Source organism: Carcharodon carcharias, assembly GCF_017639515.1.
Source record: "Carcharodon carcharias isolate sCarCar2 chromosome 35 unlocalized genomic scaffold, sCarCar2.pri SUPER_35_unloc_1, whole genome shotgun sequence".
NCBI classification, from domain to species: Eukaryota; Metazoa; Chordata; class Chondrichthyes; order Lamniformes; family Lamnidae; genus Carcharodon; species Carcharodon carcharias.
In genome coordinates this window covers 206,871-234,259 of record NW_024470701.1, presented here as the reverse complement: position 1 = coordinate 234,259, position 27,389 = coordinate 206,871, and the positions used below count along the sequence as shown (strand labels likewise).

The following is a 27,389-nucleotide window of genomic DNA, read 5'->3' as shown; positions in this document are numbered from 1 at the left end:
CAGCACGGGGTTAGATACAGAGTAAAGCTCCCTCTACACTGTCCCCATCAAACACTCCCAGGACAGGTACAGCTCTGTGTCCAGCCTGGAGAAGGTTGTGCGACCGGGGCTGTGACCTGATTCGATGAGCAGCGCCTCCGATAGCGATCCAGCCTTGAGTATCCGGCCTACCCACAGGATCTAGCCTCCTGCCCTGTCAAACTGCTGAGCCGACAGTGGGGGGATCGGTTTGTACTGCCCTTTGACCCCGGGTCGTGTTCAAGGCTGCCCGCCTGGCCTGGCCTAACCCTCAGGCCCCGGCTCGGGGGCCGGAGGAGGTGTCGGTGGGACAGTCAGTGTCTGCTCCCTGACCCCATCCCTTGCTGCCTTTCCCTTTACTCCCCCTGGCCCCGCTCCCTCTGCTGCTCCCTCCCCAGTCACATTCCGACCCACCTGCTGGTGTGAGTGGGGGTCTCCCCCAGCGGCTGTCCCTGTGCCGCCGGCCCCACGCCTGGATGTACAGGTCGGGCCTAGTCACAGCTTCGCCAGCCCGAGCCCTTCACCTCTGGACTCTCCCTGTCCTTTCCCGAGTCAGGCCACCCACAGCGTCGTCAACCCCCTCCCCAACCTGAACCCCCGTCCCCAACCCAGACCCCCTCCCCAACCCGGACCCCCCCTCCCCAACCCAGACCCCCTCCCCAACCTGAAACCCCCTCCCCAACCCGAACCCCCCTCCCCAACCCGAACCCCCCTCCCCAACCAAGACCCCCGTCCCCAACCCGAACCCCCGTCCCCAACCCAGACCCCCTCCCCAACCCGGACCCCCCCTCCCCAACCCGGACCCCCTCCCCAACCCGGACCCCCTCCCCAACCCGAACCCCCCTCCCCAACCCAGACCCCCTCCCCAACCCGAACCCCCCTCCCCAACCCAGACCCCCTCCCCAACCCGGACCCCCCCTCCCCAACCCAGACCCCCTCCCCAACCAAGACCCCCGTCCCCAACCCGAACCCCCGTCCCCAACCCAGACCCCCTCCCCAACCCAGACCCCCTCCCCAACCCAGACCCCCTCCCCAACCTGAACCCCCGTCCCCAACCCAGACCCCCTCCCCAACCCAGACCCCCTCCCCAACCTGAAACCCCCTCCCCAACCCGAACCCCCGTCCCCAACCCAGACCCCCTCCCCAACCCGAACCCCCCTCCCCAACCCAGACCCCCTCCCCAACCAAGACCCCCCTCCCCAACCCGAACCCCCCTCCCCAACCCGGACCCCCGTCCCCAACCCGAACCCCCGTCCCCAACCCAGACCCCCTCCCCAACCCAGACCCCCTCCCCAACCCGAACCCCCCTCCCCAACCCAGACCCCCTCCCCAACCTGAACCCCCCTCCCCAACCCAGACCCCCGTCCCCAACCCGAACCCCCGTCCCCAACCCAGACCCCCTCCCCAACCCAGACCCCCTCCCCAACCCGAACCCCCCTCCCCAACCCAGACCCCCGTCCCCAACCCGAACCCCCCTCCCCAACCCGAACCCCCCTCCCCAACCCAGACCCCCCTCCCCAACCCGAACCCCGCTCCCCAACCCAGACCCCCCTCCCCAACCTGAACCCCCCTCCCCAACCTGAACCCCCCTCCCCAACCCGAACCCCGCTCCCCAACCCAGACCCCCTCCCCAACCCGGACCCCCCTCCACAACCTGAACCCCCCTCCCCAACCTGAACCCCCTCTCTCCAACCCAGACCCCCCTCCCCAACCTGAACCCCCCTCCCCAACCTGAAACCCGGTCCCCAACCCAGACCCCCCTCCCCAACCTGAAACCCCCTCCCCAACCCGGACCCCCTCCCCAACCCGAACCCCCCTCCCCAACCCGGACCCCCCTCCCCAACCTGAACCCCCCTCCCCAACCCAAACCCCCCTCCCCAACCCGAACCCCCCTCCCCAACCCGGACCCCCCCTCCCCAACCTGAACCCCCCTCCCCAACCCGAACCCCCCTCCCCAACCCGAACCCCCCTCCCCAACCCGGACCCCCCTCCCCAACCCGACCCCCCCTCCCCAACCAAGACCCCCTCCCCAACCCGAACCCCCCTCCCCAACCAAGACCCCCTCCCCAACCCGAACCCCCCTCCCCAACCCGGATCCCCCTCCCCAACCCAGACCCCCCTCCCCAACCTGAACCCCCTCCCCAACCCAGACCCCCTCCCCAACCCAGACCCCCTCCCCAACCCGAACCCCCCTCCCCAACCTGAACCCCCCTCCCCAACCCGAACCCCCCTCCCCAACCCAGACCCCCTCCCCAACCAAGACCCCCTCCCCAACCCGAACCCCCCTCCCCAACCCGGACCCCCTCCCCAACCTGAACCCCCCTCCCCAACCCGGACCCCCTCCCCAACCCAGACCCCCCTCCCCAACCCGAACCCCCCTCCCCAACCCGGACCCCCCTCCCCAACCCGAACCCCCCTCCCCAACCCGAACCCCCCTCCCCAACCCGGACCCCCGTCCCCAACCCAGACCCCCTCCCCAACCCGGACCCCCCTCCCCAACCCGGACCCCCCTCCCCAACCCGAACCCCCCTCCCCAACCCGGACCCCCCTCCCCAACCCGGACCCCCCTCCCCAACCCGGACCCCCTCCCCAACCCGAACCCCCGTCCCCAACCCGGACCCCCTCCCCAACCCGAACCCCTCTCCCCAACCCGGACCCCCCTCCCCAACCCAGACCCCCCTCCCCAACCCAGACCCCCCTCCCCAACCCAGACCCCCTCCCCAACCTGAACCCCCCTCCACAACCCGAACCCCCTCCCCAACCTGAACCCCCCTCCCCAACCCGGATCCCCCTCCCCAACCCGGACCCCCCTCCACAACCCGGACCCCCCTCCCCAACCTGAACCCCCCTCCCCAACCCGGACCCCCGTCCCCAACCTGAACCCCCCTCCCCAACCTGAACCCCTCCCCAACCCGGACCCCCCTCCCCAACCTGAACCCCTCCCCAACCCGGACCCCCCTCCCCAACCTGAACCCCCCTCCCCAACCTGAACCCCCCTCCCCAACCCGGACCCCCGTCCCCAACCTGAACCCCCCTCCCCAACCTGAACCCCCCTCCCCAACCTGAACCCCCCTCCCCAACCCGGACCCCCCCTCCCCAACCTGAACCCCCCTCCCCAACCTGAACCCCCCTCCCCAACCCGGACCCCCCTCCCCAACCTGAACCCCCCTCCCCAACCTGAACCCCCCTCCCCAACCCGGACCCCCCTCCCCAACCTGAACCACCCTCCCCAACCCGGACCCCCCCACCCCAACCCGAACCCCCCTCCCCAACCCGGACCCCCCCTCCCCAACCCGGACCCTCCCTCCCCAAACCGAACCCCCCTCCCCAACCCGAAACCCCCTCCCCAACCCGAACCCCCCCTCCCCAAACCGGACCCCCGTCCCCAAACCGGACCCCCTCCCCAACCCGGACCCCTCTCTCCATCCCGGGCCCCTCTCTCCAACCCGGACCCCCCTCCCCAACCCAGAGCCCCCTCCCGAACCCAACGCGGACCCCCTTCCCCGACCTGGACCCCCCTCCTCGACCCGGACCCCCTTCCCCTCCCCGACCCGGACCCCCCTCCACAACCGGGGCCCCTCTCTCCATCCCGGGCCCCTCTCTCCGACGCAGAGCCCCCTCCTGAACCCAATCCGGACCCACCACCCCGACCCGGACCCCCTTCCCCGACCTGGATCCCTTCCCGCAACCCCCTCCCCAACCCGAAAACCCTCCCCGCAACCCCCTCCACAACCCGAAACCCCTCCCCGCAACCCCCTCCACAACCCGAAAACCCTCCCCGCAACCCCCTCCACAACCCGAAACCCCTACCCGCAACCCCCTCCCCAACCCGAAACCCCTCCCCGTAACCCCCTCCCCAACCCGAAACCCCTCCCCGTAACCCCCTCCACAACCTGAAACCCCTCCCCGTAACCCCCTCCCCAACCCGAAACCCCTCCCCGTAACCCCCTCCCCAACCCGAAACCCCTCCCCGTAACCCCCTCCACAACCCGAAACCCCTCCCCGTAACCCCCTCCCCAACCCGAAACCCCTCCCCGTAACCCCCTCCACAACCCGAAAACCCTCCCCGCAACCCCCTCCCCAACCCGAAACCCCTTCCCAACCCGGACCCCTTCCCCTCCCCGACCCGGACCACCCGACCTGGACCCCCCTCCCCAACCCGGACCCCCACTTCCCAACCCAGTGCCCCCTCCCCAACCCAACCTGAACCCACCACCCCGATCCAGACCCACCACCCCGACACGGACCCCCCTCCCCTACCCGCACACCCCTCCCCAACCTGGACCCCCACTTCCCAACCCAGAGCCCCCTCCCCAACCCAACCCGGACCCACCACCCCGATCCGTACCCACCTTCCCGATCCAGACCCCCCTCCCCGATCCGGATAACCCTTCCTTACTCAGACCCACCTCCCCGACATGGACCCACCTCCCCGACCCTGGAGACACCTACCCAACCCCGACACCCCCTACCCAACCCGGACACCCCCTCCCCAACACGGACACACCTCCCCATCCCGGAACCCCTCCCCTCACAGATCCCCCCCTCTTGCCACCCCCACCGATTCCCTTCTCAGCTCACCCTGGGTGTCTTGTGTACTGTCCGTCCGACTGCTCTCCCTCCCTCCCAGATTAACATGTCCCCTCTTCACAGGACCAGTACGAGTTTATCTATCGTTTCGTGGCTGAGATGTTTCAGAAGGAATTGGCGAGAGGCCTACACGACCATCAGAACCTGGCGAAAGTAAGAGAACGGAAAATTCCAGCATCCCGGGCTTAAATCTCTGCCTCTCGGACCCTCCCCCTCTCCCACAGACACTGACCCTCTCCCTTTCGGACCCTCCCCCTCTCCCACAGACACTGACCCTCTCCCTCGCACCCTCCCCCACTCCCACAGACCCTCCCTCTCTCCCTCGGACTCTCCCCATCTCCCACAGACCCTCCCCCTCTCCCACAGACCCTCCCTCTCTCCCTCACACCCTCCCCCTCTCCCACACACCCTCCCCCTCTCCCACAGACACTGACCCTCTCCCTCGCACCCTCCCCCTCTCCCACAGACACTGACCCTCTCCCTCGCACCCTCCCCCTCCCCCACAGACACTGACCCACTCCCTCGGACCCTCCCCCTCTCCCACAGATACTAACACTCTCCCTCGGACCCTCCCCCTCTCCCACAGACACTGACCCTCTCCCACAGACCCTCCCCCTCTCCCACAGACACTGACCCACTCCCTCGGACCCTCCCCCTCTCCCACAGATACTAACACTCTCCCTCGGACCCTCCCCCTGTCCCAAAGACACTGACCTTCTCCCACTCGGACCCGGACCCTCTCCCTCGGCCACTTCGCCGGTTCCCAGCCCCTCCCCCCAGCTCCTGTCCCACCCTCTGGCCCCCCCAGCCCCTCTCCCAAGGTCCTTAGCCCCCCCACTCTCAGTCTCTCGCACTTGGACTCTCCATGCCTCCCTCCCTGTCCCCACCACCCTCTGTCTCTTTATTCCTCTCTCCCTCTCCCTCAGTGTTTGCCTCACTTTCTCTCTGTCCCTCTGCCTACACCTCACTCTACTTTCCCCTTGTGCTCTCCCTTCCTCCATCGAAGGGTCAGTGCTGAGAGAGCGCCACATTGTGGGAGGGTCAGTGCTGAGGGAGCACCGCACTGTCGGAGGGTCAGTGCTGAGGGAGCGCCGCACTGTCGGAGGGTCAGTGCTGAGGGAGCGCTGCAGTCGGAGGGTCAGGGCTGAGGGAGCGCCGCACTGTCGGAGGGTCAGTGCTGAGGGAGCGCCGCACTGCGGGAGGGTCAGTGCCGAGGGAGCGCCGCGCTGTCGGAGGGTCAGTGCTGAGGGAGCGCCGCACTGTGGGAGGGTCAGTGCTGAGGGAGCGCTGCACTGTCGGAGGGTCAGTGCTGAGGGAGCGCCGCACTGTCGGAGGGTCAGTGCTGAGTGCGCGCCACACTGTCGGAGGGTCAGTGCTGAGGGAGCGCCGCGCTGTGGGAGGTGCCACATTTGGGATGTGACATTAAACCTGAGGCTCCCTTTAACCCTCTCAGGTGGATGTCAAAGATCCCAGGGCCCTGATTGGAGGAGGAATAGGGGTTAGAGTTGTGGAGGGGGGGCTGGGGTGGTGTCCTGGGGCCAATACTGAACCTGCCAACTGGGACCCACCCCGACAGAGTGCGCATGCATTTAGTGGCTGGCAGCTGAGAGGTTAAAACTGAGCGTAAAGAGGAAGCGATACTTCCCTTGTAGTGCGGTGACTTCCTCAAAGGGTGTGGGGTAAATGGAGCTGTGTTCACTCGCAGCCTGCCACCATCACAGGACCCTCCTCAACAACAATTGCCCATCCGCCTTCCAGCTCCCACCCCAGCGGCTCTGAAACCCAGCGCACTCTCCTCCCCTACCCCCACCACCGACGCCAAGCACCTGCCTAACCTCCCACTGTACCTCTGATCTCTCCGCAGGAGCCCAGGGCCTCACACAGTCAACATCTCTCTCAACCTCCTCTGTCGAAACCACTAATTTCACCCAAGCCTCTCAGGTAAGACTGGCCAGCTTGTCACCAGGGAACGAGGGAGGGACTAGGAGTGTTTGATGTGGACAGTGTAGCTTTACTCTGTATCTAACCCCGTGCTGTACCTGTCCTGGGAGTGTTTGATGGGGATGGTGTAGAGGGAGCTTTACTCTGTATCTAAGCCTTGATCAGAGTTTGGGATCTCTGTGCTCTGGGTGTGAAGCTCTGGACTGTAGAGGAAGTGATTGAGATGTGAAGTCTCCACTGCCGCCTGCATTTATTTAACTTCCTCCTCTTTTCCCTTCCTCCTGCTTGTTCGACCTGCGCCGCTTGCCACGGTAGCGCCAGCAGCCTCCCGGAGCTAGGCCCGAGGCCTCCAGCTGCGAAGTCGATGCCTCGAGAGGGTCCAGCCAACGAGACGTATGCCGCAGTGGCGCGGACGAAGACGGGGGCCGGGGGGGTGCTGGTGCCCCCCAAGGCCTCCCCTCCCCCGGCCCGGCCGGCGGTGGGCTGCGCGTACGAGAACCTGGCCCCGGTGGGGCAGCCCGCCCTAGAGGCGTTGCTGTACAGCACGGTGATCGTCAAGGACATGCCTCGCCCAGCAAAGCCGCGCAGCCACCCGGAGGCCCCTCCGAAGGCCAAGGAGACGCACAGCTCCCCCGCCGCTATCTCCTACGCCATGATCGACTTCGGACCGGCCGGCCTGGACCCCCAAGGCTCGCCGGCCACCAGCAGCGGTGAGATGGTCCCGAACACACTGCATTTACCTAGCACCGTAACCATAGCTCGGACACCAACCTTCAAGCGGAGCGTAGACCAGACCGATTTCAGCTCCCGAGCCCCATGCAGAGATTTTATGGACAGGCGAATCAAAGCTCGGTCAAAGGGGTCAGCTGTTAAGGGGCGTTAAAAGGAGGAGAGAGAGAGAGAGAGAGAGAGGGAGGGAGGGGGAGAGGTTTAGGGAGGAAATTCCAGAGCTCAGGGCCCCCCCCCCCAGGCAGCTGAAGGCACGGCCGCCAATGGTGCAGCGATGGGAATCGGGGGATGCTCGAGAGGCCGGAATTGGAGGAGATCAGAGATCTCGGAGGGTTGTAGGAGGTTAGAGAGATAGGGAGGGGTGTATGGGCTGGAGGAGGTTACAGAGATAGGGAGGGTTGTAGGCGTTGGAGGAGGTTACAGAGATAGGGAGGGTTGTAGGGGCTGGAGGAGGTTACAGAGATAGGGAGGGGTATAGCGGCTGGAGGAGGTTACAGAGATAGGGAGGGTTGTAGGGGCTGGAGGAGGTTACAGAGATAGTGAGGGTTGTAGGGGCTGGAGGAGGTTACAGAGATAGGGAGGGTTGTAGGGGCTGGAGAAGGTTTCAGAGATAGGGATGTGTGTAGGGTCTGGAGGAGGTTTCAGAGATAGGGAGGGGTGTAGGGGCTGGAGGAGGTTACAGAGATAGGGAGGTGTGTAGGGGCTGGAGAAGGTTACAGAGGTAGGGAGGGTTGTAGGGGCTGGAGGAGGTTACAGAGATAGTGAGGGTTGTAGGGGCTGGAGGAGGTTACAGAGATAGGGAGGGTTGTAGGGGCTGGAGAAGGTTTCAGAGATAGGGATGCGTGTAGGGTCTGGAGGAGGTTTCAGAGATAGGGAGGGGTGTAGGGGCTGGAGGAGGTTACAGAGATAGGGAGGTGTGTAGGGGCTGGAGGAGGTTACAGAGATAGGGAGGGGTGTAGGGGCTGGAAGAGGTTACAGAGATAGGGAGGGTTGTAGGGGTTGGAGGAGGTTACAGAGATAGGGAGATAGGGAGGGTTGTAGGGGCTGGAGGAGGTTACAGAGATAGGGAGGGGTGTAGGGGCTGCAGGAGGTTACAGAGATAGGGAGGGTTGTCGGGGCTGGAGGAGGTTGCAAAGATAGGGACGGTTGTAGGGGCTGGAGGAGGTTACAGAGATAGGGAGGGTTGTAGGTGTTGGAGGAGGTTACAGAGATAGGGAGGGTTGTAGGGGCTGGAGGAGGTTACAGAGATGTGGAGGGTTGTAGAGGCTGGAGGATGTTACAGAGATAAGGAGGGTTGTAGGGGTTGGAGGAGGTTACAGAGATAGGGAGGAGTGTAGGGGCTGGAGGAGGTTACAGAGAGAGGGATTGGTGTAGGGGCTGTAGGAGCTTACAGAGATATGGAGGGTTGTAGGTGTTGTAGGAGGTTACAGAGATAGGGAGGGTTGTAGGTGTTGGAGGAGGTTACAGAGATAGGGAGGGTTGTAGGGGCTGGAGGAGGTTACAGAGATAGGGAGGGTTGTAGGGGCTGGAGAAGGTTTCAGAGATAGGGATGTGTGTAGGGTCTGGAGGATGTTTCAGAGATAGGGAGGGGTGTAGGGGCTGGAGGAGGTTAAAGAGATAGGGAGGTGTGTAGGGGCTGGAGGAGGTTACAGAGATAAGGAGGGGTGTAGGAGCTGGAAGAGGTTACAGAGATAGGGAGGGTTGTAGGGGTTGGAGGAGGTTACAGAGATAGGGAGATAGGGAGGGTTGTAGGGGCTGGAGGAGGTTACAGAGATAGGGAGGGGTGTAGGGGCTGCAGGAGGTTACAGGGATAGGGAGGGTTGTCGGGGCTGGAGGAGGTTGCAAAGATAGGGACGGTTGTAGGGGCTGGAGGAGGTTACAGAGATAGGGAGGGTTGTAGGTGTTGGAGGAGGTTACAGAGATAGGGAGGGTTGTAGGGGCTGGAGGAGGTTACAGAGATGTGGAGGGTTGTAGAGGCTGGAGGATGTTACAGAGATAAGGAGGGTTGTAGGGGTTGGAGGAGGTTACAGAGATAGGGAGGAGTGTAGGGGCTGGAGGAGGTTACAGAGAGAGGGATTCGTGTAGGGGCTGTAGGAGCTTACAGAGATATGGAGGGTTGTAGGTGTTGTAGGAGGTTACAGAGATAGGGAGGGTTGTAGGTGTTGGAGGAGGTTACAGGGATAGGGAGGGTTGTAGGGGCTGGAGGAGGTTACAGTGATGTGGAGGGTTGTAGAGGCTGGAGGATGTTACAGAGATAAGGAGGGTTGTAGGGGTTGGAGGAGGTTACAGAGATAGGGAGGATTGTAGGGACTGGAGGAGGTTACAGAGAGAGGGATTGGTGTAGGGGCTGTAGGAGCTTACAGAGATATGGAGGGTTGTAGGTGTTGTAGGAGGTTACAGAGATAGGGAGGGGTGTAGGGGCTGGAGGAGGTTACAGAGATAGGGAGGGGTGTCGGGACTGGAGGAGGTTTCAGAGATAGGGAGGGGTGTAGGGGCTGGTGGAGGTTACAGAGATAGGGAGGGGTGTAGGGGCTGGAGGAGGTTACAGAGATTGGGAGAGGTGTAGGGGCTGGAGGAGGTTACAGAGATAGGGAGTGTTGTAGGGACTGGTGGAGGTTACAGAGATAGGGAGGGGTGTAGGGGCTGGAGGAGGTTACAGAGATAGGGAGGGGTGTAGGGGCTGGAGGAGTTTACAGAGATAGGGAGGGTTGTAGGGACTGGATTTGGTTACAGAGTTAGGGTGGGTTGTAGGGGCTGGAGGAGGTTACAGAGATACGGATGGTTAGAAACAGAGCAAATAGGAACAGGGATAGGCCATTCTGCCCTTCGAGCCTGCTGCCCCATTCAATATGATGATGGCTGATCCTCTATCTCAATGCTGTACCCCTGCTCTCTCCCCCAGACCCCTTGATGCCTTTGGAGTCCGGAAATCTATCCATTTGCTTCTTAAGTATACTCAGTGACTTGGCCTCTACAGCTCCTGTGCTCGAGAATCCCACAGGTTCACCACCCTCAGAGTGAAGACATTTCTCCTCATCTCAGTCCTAAATGGTCCACCCCGTATCCTGAGACTGAGACCCCTTGTTCTAGATGCACCCCCCCACTCAGCGAGAGGAAATATCATCCCTGAATCCAGTCTGCCCATCCCTGTCAGAGCTTTAGACGTTTCAATGAGATCCTCTCTCCTCCTCCTGAACTCCAGTGAATCCAGGGCCTAGTCAGCCCAATCTCTCCTCATCCGACAATCCTGCATCCCAGGAATCAGTCTGGTGAACCTTCACTGCTCTCCCTCTATAGCAAGTCTATCCTTTCTTAGGTAAGGAGACCAAAACTGCACACAAATCTCCAGGTGTGGTCTCACCAAGGCCCTGTACAGCTGCAGTAAGACATCCTCGCTCCTGTACTCAAGTCCTCTCACAATGAAGGCCAACATACCATTTGCCTTCCTAACTGCTTGCTGCACCTGTATGTTTGCTATCAGTGACTGGTGTACAAGGACACCCAGGTCCCTTTGTACACCAACATTTCTCAATCTATCACCATTTAAATAACACTCTGCCATCCTGTTTCTCCTACCAACCTGGATAACTTTACACTTATCTATGTTATACTGCATCTGCCATGTATTTGCCCACTCACTCACCCTGTCTAAATCACCTTGAAGCCTCTTAACACCCCCCCTCATCGCTCACATTCCCACCTAGTTTTGTGTCATCAGCAAATTTGGAAATGTTACATTTGGTTCCCTTATCCAAATCATTGATATATATTGTGAATAGCTGGGGCCCGAGCACCGATCCCTGTGGTACCTCACTAGTCACCACCTGCCACTCCGAAAAAGACCCATTTATTCCTACTCTCTGTTTCCTGTCTGCTAACCAATTCTCAATCCATGCCAAAATATGACCCCCAATCCCATGTACTTGAACTTTACACTAAGCTCTTGTGTGGGACTTTATCAAAAGCTTTCTGAAAATCCAAATGCACCACATCGACTGGTTCTCCCTTATCTATCCTGCTAGTTACATCCTCAAAAATATTCCAGTGGGTTTGTCAAACATGATTACCCTTCATAAATCCATGTTGATCTTGTCTAATCCGTTGATATTTTCTAAGTGTCCTCTTACCACATCCTTTCTAACAAACTCTACCGCTTGCCCACTTACTGATGTTAGGCTAACTGGTCTGTAATTCACTGTTTACTCCCTCCCTCCTGTTTTAAACAGTGGGGTTACATTTGACACCCTCCAATCTGCTGGAACTGTCCCAGAATTGACAGAGTTTTGGAAGACGACAACTAATATATCCACTATTTCCATGGCCAGCTCCTTTAGTAGTCTGGGATTTAGATTATTGGGCCCTGGGGATTAATTGGTGTTCAGTCCCATTAATTTCTCCAGCACTAGCTTCATACAGGGCTATATAGAGAGAGAGAACAGTGCAGTGGGATTAGTTTGGGGATTGATACAGGGCTATGGGGAAAGAGTGGGGCAGTGGGATTAGTTTGGGGATTGATACAGGGCTATGGGGAGAGAGCGGGGCAGTGGGGTTAGTTTTGGATTGATACAGGGCTAGGGGGTGAGTGTGGGACAGTGGATAGGGTTTGGGTGTTTGGGTTTATATTAATCCACACACAGCTGGAACTTGCCCTCCCCCTCGCACCATATCATATCTTTCAGACTGACCAAAATACAAAACACTTCACATGACCATGATGTCTGTTTACAGTTGTTCGCAGTGACAATTTTGTGCAGAGAGTAACAGACCAAAGTTCAGGGGAAGAGATAATCACTCACTGATGTTTGACATCTGATGGGTAAATTTTGGCTGCAGGTCAGAGGACACAGCCTCCCCACCCCCCACCATGTCCTCCCCTGCCTACCAGTAGCAAGCGTGGGATATCTCATTTCCAAATGAAACGGCAAACAGTGCGGCTCTCCCTCAGCACTGACCCTCCGACAGCGCGGTGCTCCCTCAGCACTGACCCTCCGACAGTGCGGTGCTCCCTCAGCACTGACCCTCCGACAGTGCGGCGCTCCCTCAGCACTGACCCTCCGACAGTGCGGCGCTCCCTCAGCACTGACCCTCCGACAGTGCGGTGCTCCCTCAGCACTGACCCTCCCACAGTGCGGCGCTCCCTCTTCTGTGTATGTGAGGGACGCTGAGTGCGATGTCAGGAATAGTCGGGGGGATGGGTTATTCTGAGATTTAATGACTGGTTGATTTCTGTTTACAGATGTGGCCAGTGAATACTGGGCTCCTACACTCCCTGAGCGGACAGCTGACTCCTACGTTGTACTGGACGCTGGTAAAGGAATCCCACTGTCTCCCTTAGCACTGAGTCACCCCCATTATGCAGCTCCCCTCCCCCTCCCCCATGCCTACCCTGGGCGATGCCCCTCCCCCTCTCCAGTCACCCTGGGCGATGCCCCTCCCCCTCTCCAGTCACCCTGGGCGATGCCCCTCCCCCTCTCCGCTCACCCTGGGCGATGCCCCTCCCCCTCTCCGCTCACCCTGAGTGATGCCCCTCCCCCTCTCCAGTCACACTGGCCAATGCCCCTCCCCCTCTACGCTCACCCTGGCCAATGCCCCTCCCCCTCTACGCTCACCCTGGCCAATGCCCCTCCCCCTCTCCAGTCACCCTGGGCGATGCCCCTCCCCCTCTCCAGTCACCCTGGGAGATGCCCCTCCCCCTCTCTGCTCACCCTGGGTGATGCCCCTCCCCCTCTCCAGTCACACTGGCCAATGCCCCTCCCCCTCTACGCTCACCCTGGGCGATGCCCCTCCCCCTCTACGCTCACCCTGGGCGATGCCCCTCCCCCTCTACGCTCACCCTGGGCGATGCCCCTCCCCCTCTGCGCTCACCCTGGGCGATGCCTCTCCCCCTCTACAGTCACCCTGGGCGATGCCCCTCCCCCTCTGCGCTCACCCTGGGCGATGCCCCTCCCCCTCTACAGTCACCCTGGGCGATGCCCCTCCCCCTCTGCGCTCACCCTGGGCGATGCCCCTCCCCCTCTACAGTCACCCTGGGCGATGCCCCTCCCCCTCTGCGCTCACCCTGGGCGATGCCCCTCCCCCTCTACAGTCACCCTGGGCGATGCCCCTCCCCCTCTCCGCTCACCCTGGGCGATGCCCCTCCCCCTCTCCCTCTCCCCCTCTCCTTGTCGCACTGGGTGATGCCCCTCCCCCTCTCCCCGTTGCACTGGGCGATGACCCTCCCCCTCTCTGGTCACCCTGGGCGATGCCCCTCCCCTCTCCCTCTCTCCTTCTCCCCCTCTCCCCGTTGCACTGGGCGATGACCCTCCCCCTCTCCCCGTTGCACTGGGCGATGCCCCTCCCCCTCTCCAGTCACCCTGGGCAACGCCACTCCCCCTCTCCCCACTGCCCTGGGCGACGCCCCTCCCCCTCTTCGCTCACCCTGGGCGATGCCCCTCCCCCTCTCCCCCTTACCCTGGGCGATGTTCCTCCCCCTCTCCCCCTTACCCTGGGTGATGTTCCTCCCCCTCCCCCTTACCCTGGGCGATGTTCCTCCCCCTCCCCCTTACCCTTGTCGATGCCCCTCCACGTTGATCGGGGCGATGCCCCTACCCCTCTCCCCATTGTCCTGGGCGATGCCCCTCCCCCTCTCACCATTGCCCTGGGCGATGCCCCTCCCCCTCTCCCCATTGCCCTGGGCGATGCCCCTACCCCTCTCCCCATTCTCCTGGGCGATGCCCCTCCCCCTCTCACCATTGTCCTGGGCGATGCCCCTCCCCCTCTCACCATTGTCCTGGGCGATGCCCCTCCCCCTCTCACCATTGCCCTGGGCGATGCCCCTCCCCCTCTCCCCATTGCCCTGGGCGATGCCCCTCCCCCTCTCCCCATTGCCCTGGGCGATGCCCCTCCCCCTCTCCCCATTGCCCTGGGCGATGCCCCTCCCCCTCTCCCCATTGCCCTGGGCGATGCCCCTCCCCCTCTCCCCCTTACCCTTGTCGATGCCCCTCCCCCTCTCCCCATTGCCCTTGGCGATGCCCCTCCCCCTCTCCCCCTTGCCCTGGGCGATGCCCCTCCCCCTCTCCCCCTTACCCTTGTCGATGCCCCTCCCTGTTGCCCAGGGTGATGTTGCTTCTGGATACTCGGCTGCCTCTGAACTGAGCCAGTGAACAGCCAGATATTCGACCCTGGGGTGCGTCAGTAGCACAGTCGATCCCGCCTCACTTTCCCGGAGCTGGTGCCTCGGGAATTCACTCCCGGCTCTTTGCTAACCTGCTGCTCGATTTCCCCCCACCCCCTTCCCCGCCTCCCACCAATCCTCGCTCCCCTTCCCCACTCGGACCTGGGACCTTCTAACCCAGATTATGTTTTAACGCTCTCTCTCTCTCTCTCTCTTCCCCCCTCCCTCTCTCTGTCTGTCTCTCTCCCTCTCTCCCAGATGAGTCTGGGGCCTCCTCATATTCCTCCAACCATGAAAACAACAAAAGATCCAGCAATCTGAGCAACGTCTTCAAACTGGTCAGTGTCACCGCCGCACGGGGCTGGGGTCAGGGGTCAGCGTCTGGAGGCTAGGGGTCAGTGTCCAATGGTCAGAGGTCAGGGAGGGAGGTGGGTGTTGAGGAGGGAAGGGTCAGTGTCAGAGATCAGGGTGAGAGAGGTCAGGGTCACTCTGGGTCAGGGTCACTCTGGGATGATGTGGTCACTCTGGGTCAGGGTCACTCTGGGATGATGTGGTCACTCTGGGTCAGGGTCACTCTGGGTTGATGCGGTCACTCTGGGTCAGGGTCACTCTGGGTTGATGCGGTCACTCTGTGTCAGGGTCACTCTGGGTTGATGCGGTCACTCTGGGTCAGGGTCACTCTAGGATGATGTGGTCACTGGGTCAGGGTCACTCTGGGTCGATGCGGTCATTCTGTGTCAGGGTCACTCTGGGATGATGCGGTCACTGGGTCAGGGTCACTCTGGGTCAGGGTCACTCGGTTGATGTGGTCACTCTGGGTCAGGGTCACTCTGGGATGATGTGGTCACTCTGGGATGATGTGGTCACTCTGGGTCAGGGTCACTCTGGGATGATGCGGTCACTCTGGGATGATGGGGTCACTCTGGGATGATGCGGTCACTCTGGGTCAGGGTCACTCTGGGTCAGGGTCACTCTGGGATGATGCAGTCACTCTGGGTCAGGGTCACTCTGGGATGATGCGGTCACTCTGGGTCAGGGTCACTCTGGGTCAGGGTCACTCTGGGATGATGTGGTCACTGTGGGTCAGGGTCACTCTGGGATGATGCGGTCACTCTGGGTCAGGGTCACTGTGGGATGATGCGGTCACTCTGGGTCAGAGTCACTCTGGGTCAGGGTCACTCTAGGATGATGTGGTCACTCTGGGTCAGGGTCACTCTGGGATGATGCGGTCACTCTGGGTCAGGGTCACTCTGGGTCACGGTCACTCTGGGATGATGTGGTTACTCTGGGTCAGGGTCATTCTGGGATGATGCGATCACGCTGGGATGATGCGATCACGCTGGGATGATGTGGTCACTCTGGGATGATGTGGTCACTCTGGGTTAGGGTCACTCTTGCAACATGCGGTCACTCTGGGACAGGGACACCCTGGGATGATGCAGTCACTCTGGGTCAGGGTCACTCTGGGATGATGTAGTCACTCTGGGTCAGGGTCACTCTGGGATGATGCGGTCATTCTGGGTCAGGGTCACTCTGGGTCAGGGTCACTCTGGGTCAGGGTCACTCTGGGTCAGGGTCACTCTGGGATGATGTGGTCACTCTGAGTCAGGGTCACTCTGGGATGATGCGGTTACTCTGGGCCAGGGTCACTCTGGGATGATGCGGTCACTCTGGGTCATGGTCACTCTGGGATGATGCGGTCACTCTGGGTCAGGGTCACTCTGGGTCATGGTCACTCTGGGATGATGCGGTGACTCTGGGTCATGGTCACTCTGGGATGATGCGGTCACTCTGGGCCAGGGTCACTCTGGGATGATGTGGTCACTCTGGGTCATGGTCACTCTGGGATGATGTGGTCACTCTGGGTCAGGGTCACTCGGATGATGTGGTCACTCTGGGATGATGCGGTCACTCTGGGATGATGCGGTCACTCTGGGTCGATGCGGTCACTCTGGGTCAGGGTCACTCTGGGATGATGCGGTCACTCTGAGTCAGGGTCACTCTGGGATGATGCGGTCACTCTGGGTCAGGGTCACTCTGGGATGATGCGGTCACTCTGGGTCAGGGTCACTCGGATGATGTGGTCACTCTGGGTCAGGGTCACTCTGGGATGATGCGGTCACTCTGGGATGATGCGGTCACTCTGGGACAGGGTCACTCTGGGATGATGCGGTCACTCTGGGACAGGGTCACTCTGGGACAGGGTCACTCTAGGATGATGCGGCCACTCTAGGATGATGCGGTCACTCTGGGTCAGGGTCACTCGGATGATGTGGTCACTCTGGGTCAGGGTCACTCTGGGATGATGCGATCACTCTGGGATGATGCGGTCACTCTGGGTCAGGGACACACTGGGATGATGCAGTCACTCTGGGTCAGGGTCACTCTGGGATGATGCGGTCACTCTGGGTCAGGGTCACTCTGGGTCAGGGTCACTCTAGGATGATGTGGTCACTCTGGGTCAGGGTCACTCTAGGATGATGCGGTCACTCTGGGTCAGGGTCACTCGGGTGATGTGGTCACTCTGGGTCAGGGTCACTCTGGGATGATGTGGTCACTCGGGGTCAGGGTCACTCTGGGATGATGTGGTCACTCTGGGTCAGGGTCACTCTGGGATGATGCGGTCACTCTGGGTCAGGGTCACTCGGTTGATGTGGTCACTCTGGGATGATGTGGTCACTCTGGGTCAGGGTCACTCTGAAATGTTGTGGTCACTCTGGGTCAGGGTCACTCTGGAATGATGCGGTCACTCTGGGTCAGGGACACCCTGGAATGATGCGGTCACTCTGGGTCAGGGTCACTCTGGGATGATGCGGTCACTCTGGGATGACGCGGTCACTCTGGGATGACGCAGTCACTCTGGGTCAGGTCACTCTGGGTCAGGGTCACTCTGGGATGATGCGGTCACTCTGGGATGATGCGGTCACTCTGGGTCAGGGTCACTCTGGGTCAGGGTCACTCTAGGATGATGTGGTCACTCTGGGTCAGGGTCACTCGGATGATGTGGTCACTGGGTCAGGGTCACTCTGGGCTGATGTGGTCACTGGGTCAGGGTCACTCTGGGATGATGCGGTCACTCTGGGTCAGGGTCACTCTGGGTCAGGGTCACTCTGGGATGATGCGGTCACTCTGGGTCAGGGTCACTCTGGGATGATGCGGTCACTCTGGGTCAGGGTCACTCTGGGTCAGGGTCACTCTGGGATGATGTGGTCACTGGGTCAGGGTCAATCTGGGATGATGTGGTCACTCTGGGATGATGCGGTCACTCTGGGTCAGGGTCACTCTGGGTCAGGGTCACTCTGGGATGATGCGGTCACTCTGGGTCAGGGTCACTCTGGGATGATGCGGTCACTCTGGGTCAGAGTCACTCTGGGTGAGGGTCACTCTGGGATGATGCGGTCACTCTGGGTCAGGATCACTCTGGGATGATGCGGTCACTCTGGGTCAGGGTCACTCTGGGTCACAGTCACTCTGGGATGATGCGGTCACTCTGGCTCAGAGTCACTCTGGGTGAGGGTCACTCTGGGATGATGCGGTCACTCTGGGTCAGGGTCACGCTGGGATGATGCGGTCACTCTGGGTCACGGTCACTCTGGGTCACGGTCACTCTGGGATGATGTGGTCACTCTGGGTCAGGGTCACTCTGGGATGATGTGGTCACTCTGGGTTAGGGTCACTCTTGCAAGATGCGGTCACTCGGTCAGGGTCACTCTGGGATGATGTAGTCACTCTGGGTCAGGGTCACTCTGGGATGATGCGGTCATTCTGGGTCAGGGTCACTCTGGGTCAGGGTCACTCTGGGATGATGTGGTCACTCTGCGTCAGGGTCACTCTGGGATGATGCGGTTACTCTGGGCCAGGGTCACTCTGGGATGATGCGGTCACTCTGGGTCATGGTCACTCTGGGATGATGCGGTCACTCTGGGTCAGGGTCACTCTGGGTCATGGTCACTCTGGGATGATGCAGTCACTCAGGGCCAGGGTCACTCTGGGATGATGTGGTCACTCTGGGTCAGGGTCACTCTGGGTCAGGGTCACTCTGGGATGATGTGGCCACTCTGGGTCTGGGTCAGGGTCACTCTGGGATGATGTGGTCACTCTGGGTCATGGTCACTCTGGGATGATGCGGTCACTCTGGGTCAGGGTCACTCGGATGATGTGGTCACTCTGGGATGATGCGGTCACTCTGGGATGATGCGGTCACTCTGGCTCATGGTCACTCTGGGATGATGCGGTCATTCTGGGTCAGGGTCACTCTGGGTCATGGTCACTCTGGGATGCTGTGGTCGCTCTGGGCCAGGGTCACTCTGGGATGATGTGGTCACTCTGGGTCAGGGTCACTCTGGGATGATGTGGTCACTCTGGGTCTGGGTCAGGGTCACTCTGGGATGATGTGGTCACTCTGGGATGATGCGGTCACTCTGAGTCAGGGTCACTCGGATGATGCGGTCACTCTGGGATGATGCGGTCACTCTGGGATGATGCGGTCACTCTGGGTCGATGCGTTCACTCTGGGTCAGGGTCACTCTGGGATGATGCGGTCACTCTGGGTCAGGGTCACTCTGGGATGATGCGGTCACTCTGGGTCAGGGTCACTCGGATGATGTGGTCACTCTGGGACAGGGTCACTCTGGGACAGGGTCACTCTAGGATGATGCGGCCACTCTAGGATGATGCGGTCACTCTGGGTCAGGGTCACTCGGATGATGTGGTCACTCTGGGTCAGGGTCACTCTGGGATGATGCGATCACTCTGGGATGATGCGGTCACTCTGGGATGATGCCGTCACTCTGGGTCAGGGTCACTCTGGGTCAGGGTCACTCTGGGATGATGCGGTCACTCTGGGTCAGGGTCACTCTAGGTTGATGCGGTCACTCTGGGTCAGGGCCACTTGGATGATGTGGTCACTCTGGGTCAGGGTCTCTCTGGGATGATGTGGTCACTGTGGGTCAGGGTCACTCTGGGATGTTGTCACTCTGGGTCAGGGTCACTCTGGGATGATGCGGTCACTCTGGGTCAGGGTCACACTCGGTTGATGCGGTCACTCTGGGTCAGGGTCACTCTGGGATGATGTGGTCACTCTGGGTCAGGGTCACTCTGGGATGATGCGGTCACTCTGGGTCAGGGTCACTCGGATGATGTGGTCAATCTGGGTCAGGGTCACTCTAGGATGATGCGGTCACTCTGGGTCAGGGTCACTCGGATGATGTGGTCACTCTGGGTCAGGGTCACTCTGGGATGATGCGGTCCCTCTGGGTCAGGGTCACTCGGATGATGTGGTCACTCTGGGATGATGCGTTCACTCTGGGATGATGCGTTCACTCTGGGATGATGCGGTCACTCTGGGTCAATGCGGTCACTCTGGGTCAGGGTCACTCTGGGATGATGCTGTCACTGGGTCAGGGTCAGTCTGGGATGATGCGGTCACTCTGGGTCAGGGTCACTCTGGGATGATGCGGTCACTCTGGGTCAGGGTCACTCGGATGATGTTGTCACTCTGGGTCAGGGTCACTCTAGGATGATGCGGTCACTCTGGGACAGGGTCACTCTGGGATGATGCGATCACTCTGGGACAGGGTCACTCTGGGACAGGGTCACTCTAGGATGATGCGGCCACTCTAGGATGATGCGGTCACTCTGGGTCAGGGTCACTCAGATGATGTGGTCACTCTGGGTCAGGGTCACTCTGAGATGATGCGATCACTCTGGGCTGATGCGGTCACTCTGGGATGATGCGGTCACCTTGGGACAGGGTCACTTGGGACGATGCGTTCACTCTGGGTCAGGGTCACACTGGGATGATGCAGTCACTCTGGGTCAGGGTCACTCTGGGATGATGCGGTCATTCTGGGTCAGGGTCACTCTGGGTCAGGGTCACTCTAGGATGATGCGGTCACTCTGGGTCAGGGTCACTCTAGGATGATGCGGTCACTCTGGGTCAGGGTCACTCGGATGATGTGGTCACTCTGGGATGATGTGTTCACTCTGGGTCAGGGTCACTCTGGGATGATGTGGTCACTCTGGGTCAGGGTCACTCTGGGATGATGCGGTCACTCTGGGTCAGGGTCACTCTGGGATGATGCGGTCACTCTGGGTCAGGGTCACTCTGGGATGATGCGGTCTCTTTGGGTCAGGGTCACTCTGGGTCAGGGTCACTCTGGGATGATGCGGTCACTCTGGGTCAGGGTCACTCTGGGATGATGTCACTCTGGGTTAGGGTCACTCTTGCAAGATGCGGTCACTCTGGGACAGGGACACTCTGGGATGATGCGGTCACTCTGGGATGATGCAGTCACTTTGGGTCAGGGTCACTCTGGGATGATGCGGTCACTCTGGGTCAGGGTCACTCTGGGTCAGGGTCACTCTTGGATGATGTGGTCACTCTAGGATGATGCGGTTACTATGGGCCGGGGTCACTCTGGGATGATGCGGTCACTCTGGGTCAGGGTCACTCTGGGTCATGGTCACGCTGGGATGATGCGGTCACTCTGGGTCAGGGTCACACTGGGATGATGCAGTCACTCTGGGATGATGTGGTCACTCTGGGTCAGGGTCACTCTGTGATGATGCGGTCACTCTGGGTCAGGGTCACTCTGGGATGATGCAGTCACTCTGGGTCAGGGTCACTCAGATGATGTGGTCATTCTGGGTCAGGGTCACTCTGGGATGATGTGGTCACTCTGGGTCAGGGTCACTCTGGGATGATGTGGTCACTCTGGGTCAGGGTCACTCTGGGATGATGCGATCACTCTGGGATGATGCGATCACTCTGGGATGATGCCGTCACTCTGGGTCAGGGTCACTCTGGGATGATGTGGTCACTCTGGGTTAGGGTCACTCTTGCAAGATGCGGTCACTCTGGGACAGGGACACTCTGGGATGATGCGGTCACTCTGGGATGATGCGGTCACTCTGGGATGATGCGGTCACTCTGGGTCAGGGTCACTCTGGGATGATGTAGTCCCTCTGGGTCAGGGTCACTCTGGGTCAGGGTCACTCTGGGATGATGTGGTCACTCTGGGTCAGGGTCACTCTGGGATGATGCGGTTACTCTGGGCCAGCGTCACTCTGGGATGATGCGGTCACTCTGGGTCAGGGTTACTCTGGGATGATGCGGTCACTCTGGGTCAGGGTCACTCAGATGATGCGGTCACTCTGGGATGATGCGGTCACTCTGGGTCGATGCGGTCACTCTGGGTCAGGGTCACTCAGATGATGCGGTCACTCTGGGATGATGCGGTCACTCTGGGTCGATGCGGTCACTCTGGGTCAGGGTCACTCTGGGATGATGTGCTCACTCTGGGTCAGGGTCACTCTGGGATGATGCGGTCACTCTGGGTCAGGGTCACTCGGATGATGTGGTCACTCTGGGTCAGGGTCACTCTGGGATGATGCGGTCACTCTGGGATGATGCGGTCACTCTGGGACAGGGTCACTCTGGGATGATGCGGTCACTCTGGGACAGGGTCACTCTAGGATGATGCGGCCACTCTAGGATGATGCGGCCACTCTAGGATGATGCGGTCACTCTGGGTCAGGGTCACTCGGATGATGTGGTCACTCTGGGTCAGGGTCACTCTGGGATGATGCGATCACTCTGGGATGATGCGGTCACTCTGGGATGATGCGGTCACTCTGGGTCATGGTCTCTCTGGGTCAGGGTCACTCTGGGTCAGGGTCACTCTGGGATGATGCGGTCACTCTGGGTCAGGGTCACTCTAGGATGATGCGGTCACTCTGGGTCAGGGTCACTCGGATGATGTGGCACTCTGGGTCAGGGTCACTCTGGGATGATGTGGTCACTCTGGGTCAGGGTCACTCTGGGATGATACGGTCACTCTGGGTCAGGATCACACTCGGTTGATGCGGTCACTCTGGGTCAGGGTCACTCGGATGATGTGGTCACTCTGGGTCAGGGTCACTCTAGGATGATGCGGTCACTCTGGGTCAGGGTCACTCGGATGATGTGGTCACTCTGGGTCTGGGTCACTCTGGGATGATGCGGTCCCTCTGGGTCAGGGTCACTCGGATGATGTGGTCACTCTGGGATGATGCGGTCACTCTGGGATAATGCGGTCACTCTGCGTCGATGCGGTCACTCTGGGTCAGGGTCACTCTGGGATGATGTGGTCACTCTGGGTCAGGGTCAGTCTGGGATGATGCGGTCACTCTGGGATGATGCGGTCACTCTGGGTCAGGTTCACTCTGGGATGATGTAGTCCCTCTGGGTCAGGGTCACTCTGGGTCAGGGTCACTCTGGGATGATGCGGTTACTCTGGGCCAGCGTCACTCTGGGATGATGCGGTCACTCTGGGTCAGGGTTACTCTGGGATGATGCGGTCACTCTGGGTCAGGGTCACTCTGGGTCATGGTCACTGGGATGATGCGGTCACTCTGGGATGATGTGGTCACTCTGGGTCAGGGTCACTCTGGGTCAGGGTCACTCTGGGTCAGGGTCACTCTGGGATGATGTGGTCACTCTGGGTCAGGGTCACTCTGGGATGATGCGGTCACTCTTGGATGATGCGGTCACTCTGTGTCAGGGTCACTCTGGGTCATGGTCACTCTGGGATGATGCGGTCGCTCTGGGTCAGGGTCACTCGGATGATGTGGTCACTCTAGGTCAGGGTCACTCTGGGATGATGCGGTCACTCTGGGATGATGCGGTCACTCTGGGTCATGGTCACTCTGGGATGATGTGGTCACTCTGGGTCAGGGTCACGCTGGGTCAGGGTCACTCTGGGATGATGTGGCCACTCTGGGTCTGGGTCAGGGTCACTCTGGGATGATGTGGTCACTCTGGGTCATGGTCACTCTGGGATGATGCGGTCACTCTGGGTCAGGGTCACTCGGATGATGTGGTCACTCTGGGATGATGCGGTCACTCTGGCTCATGGTCACTCTGGGATGATGCGGTCACTCTGGGTCAGGGTCACTCTGGGTCATGGTCACTCTGGGATGATGTGGTCACTCTGGGCCAGGGTCACTCTGGGATGATGTGGTCACTCTGGGTCATGGTCACTCGGATGATGCGGTCGATCTGGGTCAGGGTCACTCGGATGATGCGGTCACTCTGGGATGATGCGGTCACTCTGGGATGATGCGGTCACTCTGGGTCGATGCGGTCACTCTGGGTCAGGGTCACTCTGGGATGATGCAGTCACTCTGGGTCAGGGTCAGTCTGGGATGATGTGGTCACTCTGGGATGATGTGGTCACTCTGGGTCAGGGTCACTCTGGGATGATACGGTCACTCTGGGTCAGGGTCACTCGGATGATGTGGTCACTCTGGGTCAGGGTCACTCTGGGATGATGCGGTCACTCTGGGATGATGCGGTCACTCTGGGACAGGGTCACTCTGGGATGATGCAGTCACTCTGGGACAGGGTCACTCTAGGATGATGCGGCCACTAGGATGATGCGATCACTTTTGGTCAGGGTCACTCGCATGATGTGGTCACTCTGGGTCAGGGTCACTCTGGGATGATGCGGTCACTCTGGGACAGGGTCACTTTGGGATGATGCGGTCACTCTGGGACAGGGTCACTCTGGGACAGGGACACTCTAGGATGATGCGGCCACTCTGGGTCAGGGTCACTCTGGAATGATGCGGTCACTCTGGGTCAGGGTCACTCTGGGATGATGCGGTCACTCTGGGATGATGTGGTCACTCTGGGTCAGGGTCACTCTGGGATGATGCGGTCACTCTGGGATGATGTGGTCACTCTGGGTTGATGCGGTCACTCTGGGTCAGGGTCACTCTGGGTCAGGGTCACACTGGGACGATGCGGTCACTCTGGGTCAGGGTCACACTGGGACGATGCGGTCACTCTGGGTCAGGGTCACACTGGGATGATGCGGTCACTCTGTGTCAGCGTCACTCTAGGATGATGCGGTCATTCTGGGTCAGTGTCTCTCCGGGACTAAGCAGAACCATGGCATGATAGTCTCTGTGGGATGATGCAGTCACTCCGGGTCAGTATTGCCCCCTGAGCCGATGTGGTCACTCTGGAATGATGCGGTCTCTCTGGGATGAATCAGTCAATCTAGAATGAAGCACTCCCTCTGGGACAGTGTGACCTCTGTGTCTGGATCACTCTGGGTCAGGGTCACTCTGGAATGATGTGGTCACTCTGGTTCAGGGTCACTCTGGGATGATGCAGTCACTCTGGGTCAGGGTCACTCTGGGATAATGCGGTCACTCTGGGTCAGGGTCACTCTGGTTCAAGGTCACTCTGGGATGATGCAGTCACTACGGGTCAGTATTGCCCCCTGGGCTGATGTGGTCACTCTGGAATGATATCATCACTCTGGGATGAATCAGTCAATCTAGAACGAAGCACTCCCTCTGGGACAGTGTGATCACTCTGTGTCTGGATCACTCCAGGACAACGCACTAACCTGGCACAATACGCTCACCCTGAGACGATGCAGTCAGCCTGTGTCGGTGTGATCCTTCTGGGCTGTGGTCTGTCTGGGTTGACGTGCTCTCTCCCAAAGCCTGTCCACCATCTACAAGGCACAAGTCAGGAGTTTGATGGGATACTCCCCACTTGCCTGGATGAGTGCAGCTCCCACAACACTCAAGAAGCTCGACACCGTCCAGGACAAAGCAGCCCCGCTTGATGGGCACCCCATCCACAAACATTCACTCCCTCCACCACCAACGCACAGGGGCAGCAGTGTGTGTACCATCTACAAGATGCACTGCAGCAACTCGCCAAGGCTCCTTCGACAGCGCTGCCCAAACCCACCACCTCTACCACCTAGAAGGACAAGGGCAGCAGACACATGGGGAACACCACCACCTGCAAGTTCCCCTCCGAGTCACTCACCATCCCGACTTGGAAATATATCGGCCGTTCCTTCACTGTCGCTGGCTCACAATCCTGGAACTCCCTCCCTAACAGCACGGTGGGTGTACCTACACCACACGGGGACAAAATCCTGGAACTCCCTCCCTAACAGCACGGTGGGTGTACCTACACCACACGGGACAAAATCCTGGAACTCCCTCCCTAACAGCACGGTGGGTGTACCTACATCACACGGGACAAAATCCTGGAACTCCCTACCTAACAGCACGGTGGGTGTACCTACACCACACGGGACAACATCCTGGAACTCCCTCCCTAACAGCACGGTGGGTGTACCTACACCACACGGGGACTGCAGCGGGTCAAGGAGGCGGCTCACCCCCCACCTTCTCAAGGGGGCAATTAGGGATGGGCAATAAATGTTGGGCCCGGCCAGTGACCCCCACATCCCATGAATGAATAAAAAACCTCTCCGGATCCGTGTGGTCACTCCGGATCCGTGTGGTCACTCTGGGCCACTCGCTGTAGGAGGTGAGTTTTATTTAGTTTTTATTTAAGTTTAGCTTGTTGATTTAAAAGATCGATTTCCCCTTCTTCACCACAGGGACATCCAGGAAATGCAGCGAGAAACGGTAAGAAAATGGGACTGGGGCCTTGTGAGGTAGGCCTCAGGCCGGAGTCAGGGAAAGGCCCTGGGCCGGACGGCGGGCGTGTGGGGGGTGGGGTGGTCAGTGTGCGGGGACGGTCAGTCTATTCCGTGTCTCTCCCTGTGTTACTCTCCCTCTCTCTCAGGCCACAGGCAATCCCCAGGCTGGACGATGGGCGTGTGGGGTGGAGGGTGGTCAGTGTGTGTTCTGTGTCTCCCTCTGTGTGCTACTCTCCCCCTCTCTCCCCCTCTCTCTCTCTCTCTCTGGCCTTCATTTTAACTCAATCCACTCGTTTCACCTAAGGTGTTATGTTTTCATCTAAGGCGGAGGTGGGGGGGACGGGGATTGTGTGTATGAACAGTAGCTATGAATCGTAGCTTCTTCAGTCCAGCAGCTATCTCCATGCAGATGTCTACCAGGCTACTACCTTTAAAACCGCTTCATTACCTGTTCTTGCAAAATGCTGTATTTTCCAGGAACAGCGGCAACCGGAGACCTCGCATTAACCCTTTAAGGGCCAGTGCCTTTTAAAACAAAGAACACGCACAAATGAAGATGAGCCATTTCCAGTGATTAAAGCTTCCGTATTTGACACGTATTTGATCCATTTCTCTCCCCAACCCCCCTCAGCCATACTTTTCCTTATTGGTGTCCGGGTTCATCCCTGTGCGCCGAACGTGTTCCCCCCACCCCCCCCCCGCAAACCTCCCCGTAGCCCCCTGGCTCCTGAAGTCTCGAGGAGGGAGGATCCTGAGACGTTTCTTTGAAGCCGTTCTCACTTTGCCGGGCGTTCGGAATTAACCTCCGTCAACTCTTGTCTTTTCCCCTTTCCAGTCGTCCGTTGGTTTTTCTGCAGAGTTGGTCAGTCCCTTGCTTCTGATTTCACTTCCCCTCCGCTTTCTACTAACCTCAGCTTTATCTCCTTCTCAATTCCTCATCGGCTAGTTTTGATTCCACCAGCGGTGACGTTTCCCTCTCGAACTGTAATATCTTCTGCAACCGGACAACCTTATTCCACAGGGTCACAGAGTCTCACAGCGCAGAAGAGGCCCTTCGGCCCATCGAGTCTGCACCGACATGTGAGAAACACCTGACCTACCTACCCTAACCCCCTTTACCAGCACTTGGCCCATAGCCTTGAATGTTATGACGATGCCAAGTGCTCATCCAGGTACTTTTTAAAGGATGTGAGGCAACCCGCCTCCACCACCCTCCCAGGCAACGCATTCCAGACCATCACTACCCTCTGGGTAAAAAAGTTTGTCCTCACATCCCCCCCTACACCTCCTGCCCCTCACCTTGAACTTATGTCCCCTCGTGATTGACCCTTCAACTAAGGGGAACAGCTGCTCCCTATCCACCCTGTCCCTGCCTCTCATAATCTTGTACACCTCGATCAGGTCAGCCCTCAGTCTTCTCTGCTCCAACGAAAAGAACCCAAGTCTATCCAACCTCTCTTCATAACTTAAATGTTTCATCCCAGGCAACATCCTCG

The 27,389-nt window shown here is 59.7% G+C and overlaps 1 protein-coding gene across 1 annotated transcript in view; it reads left to right on the top strand.

Annotated features, from left to right (window-relative positions):
- Positions 1-27,389, top strand: part of LOC121274179 — a 124,427-nt gene that overhangs the window by 87,112 nt on the left and 9,926 nt on the right. Inside the window, exons 3-8 of the mRNA XM_041181379.1 lie at positions 4,672-4,761; positions 6,473-6,549; positions 6,865-7,259; positions 12,515-12,586; positions 14,690-14,769; positions 25,852-25,879. Coding sequence (XP_041037313.1) covers positions 4,672-4,761; positions 6,473-6,549; positions 6,865-7,259; positions 12,515-12,586; positions 14,690-14,769; positions 25,852-25,879 — 742 coding nt within the window. The remainder of the gene's footprint in view (positions 1-4,671; positions 4,762-6,472; positions 6,550-6,864; positions 7,260-12,514; positions 12,587-14,689; positions 14,770-25,851; positions 25,880-27,389) is intronic.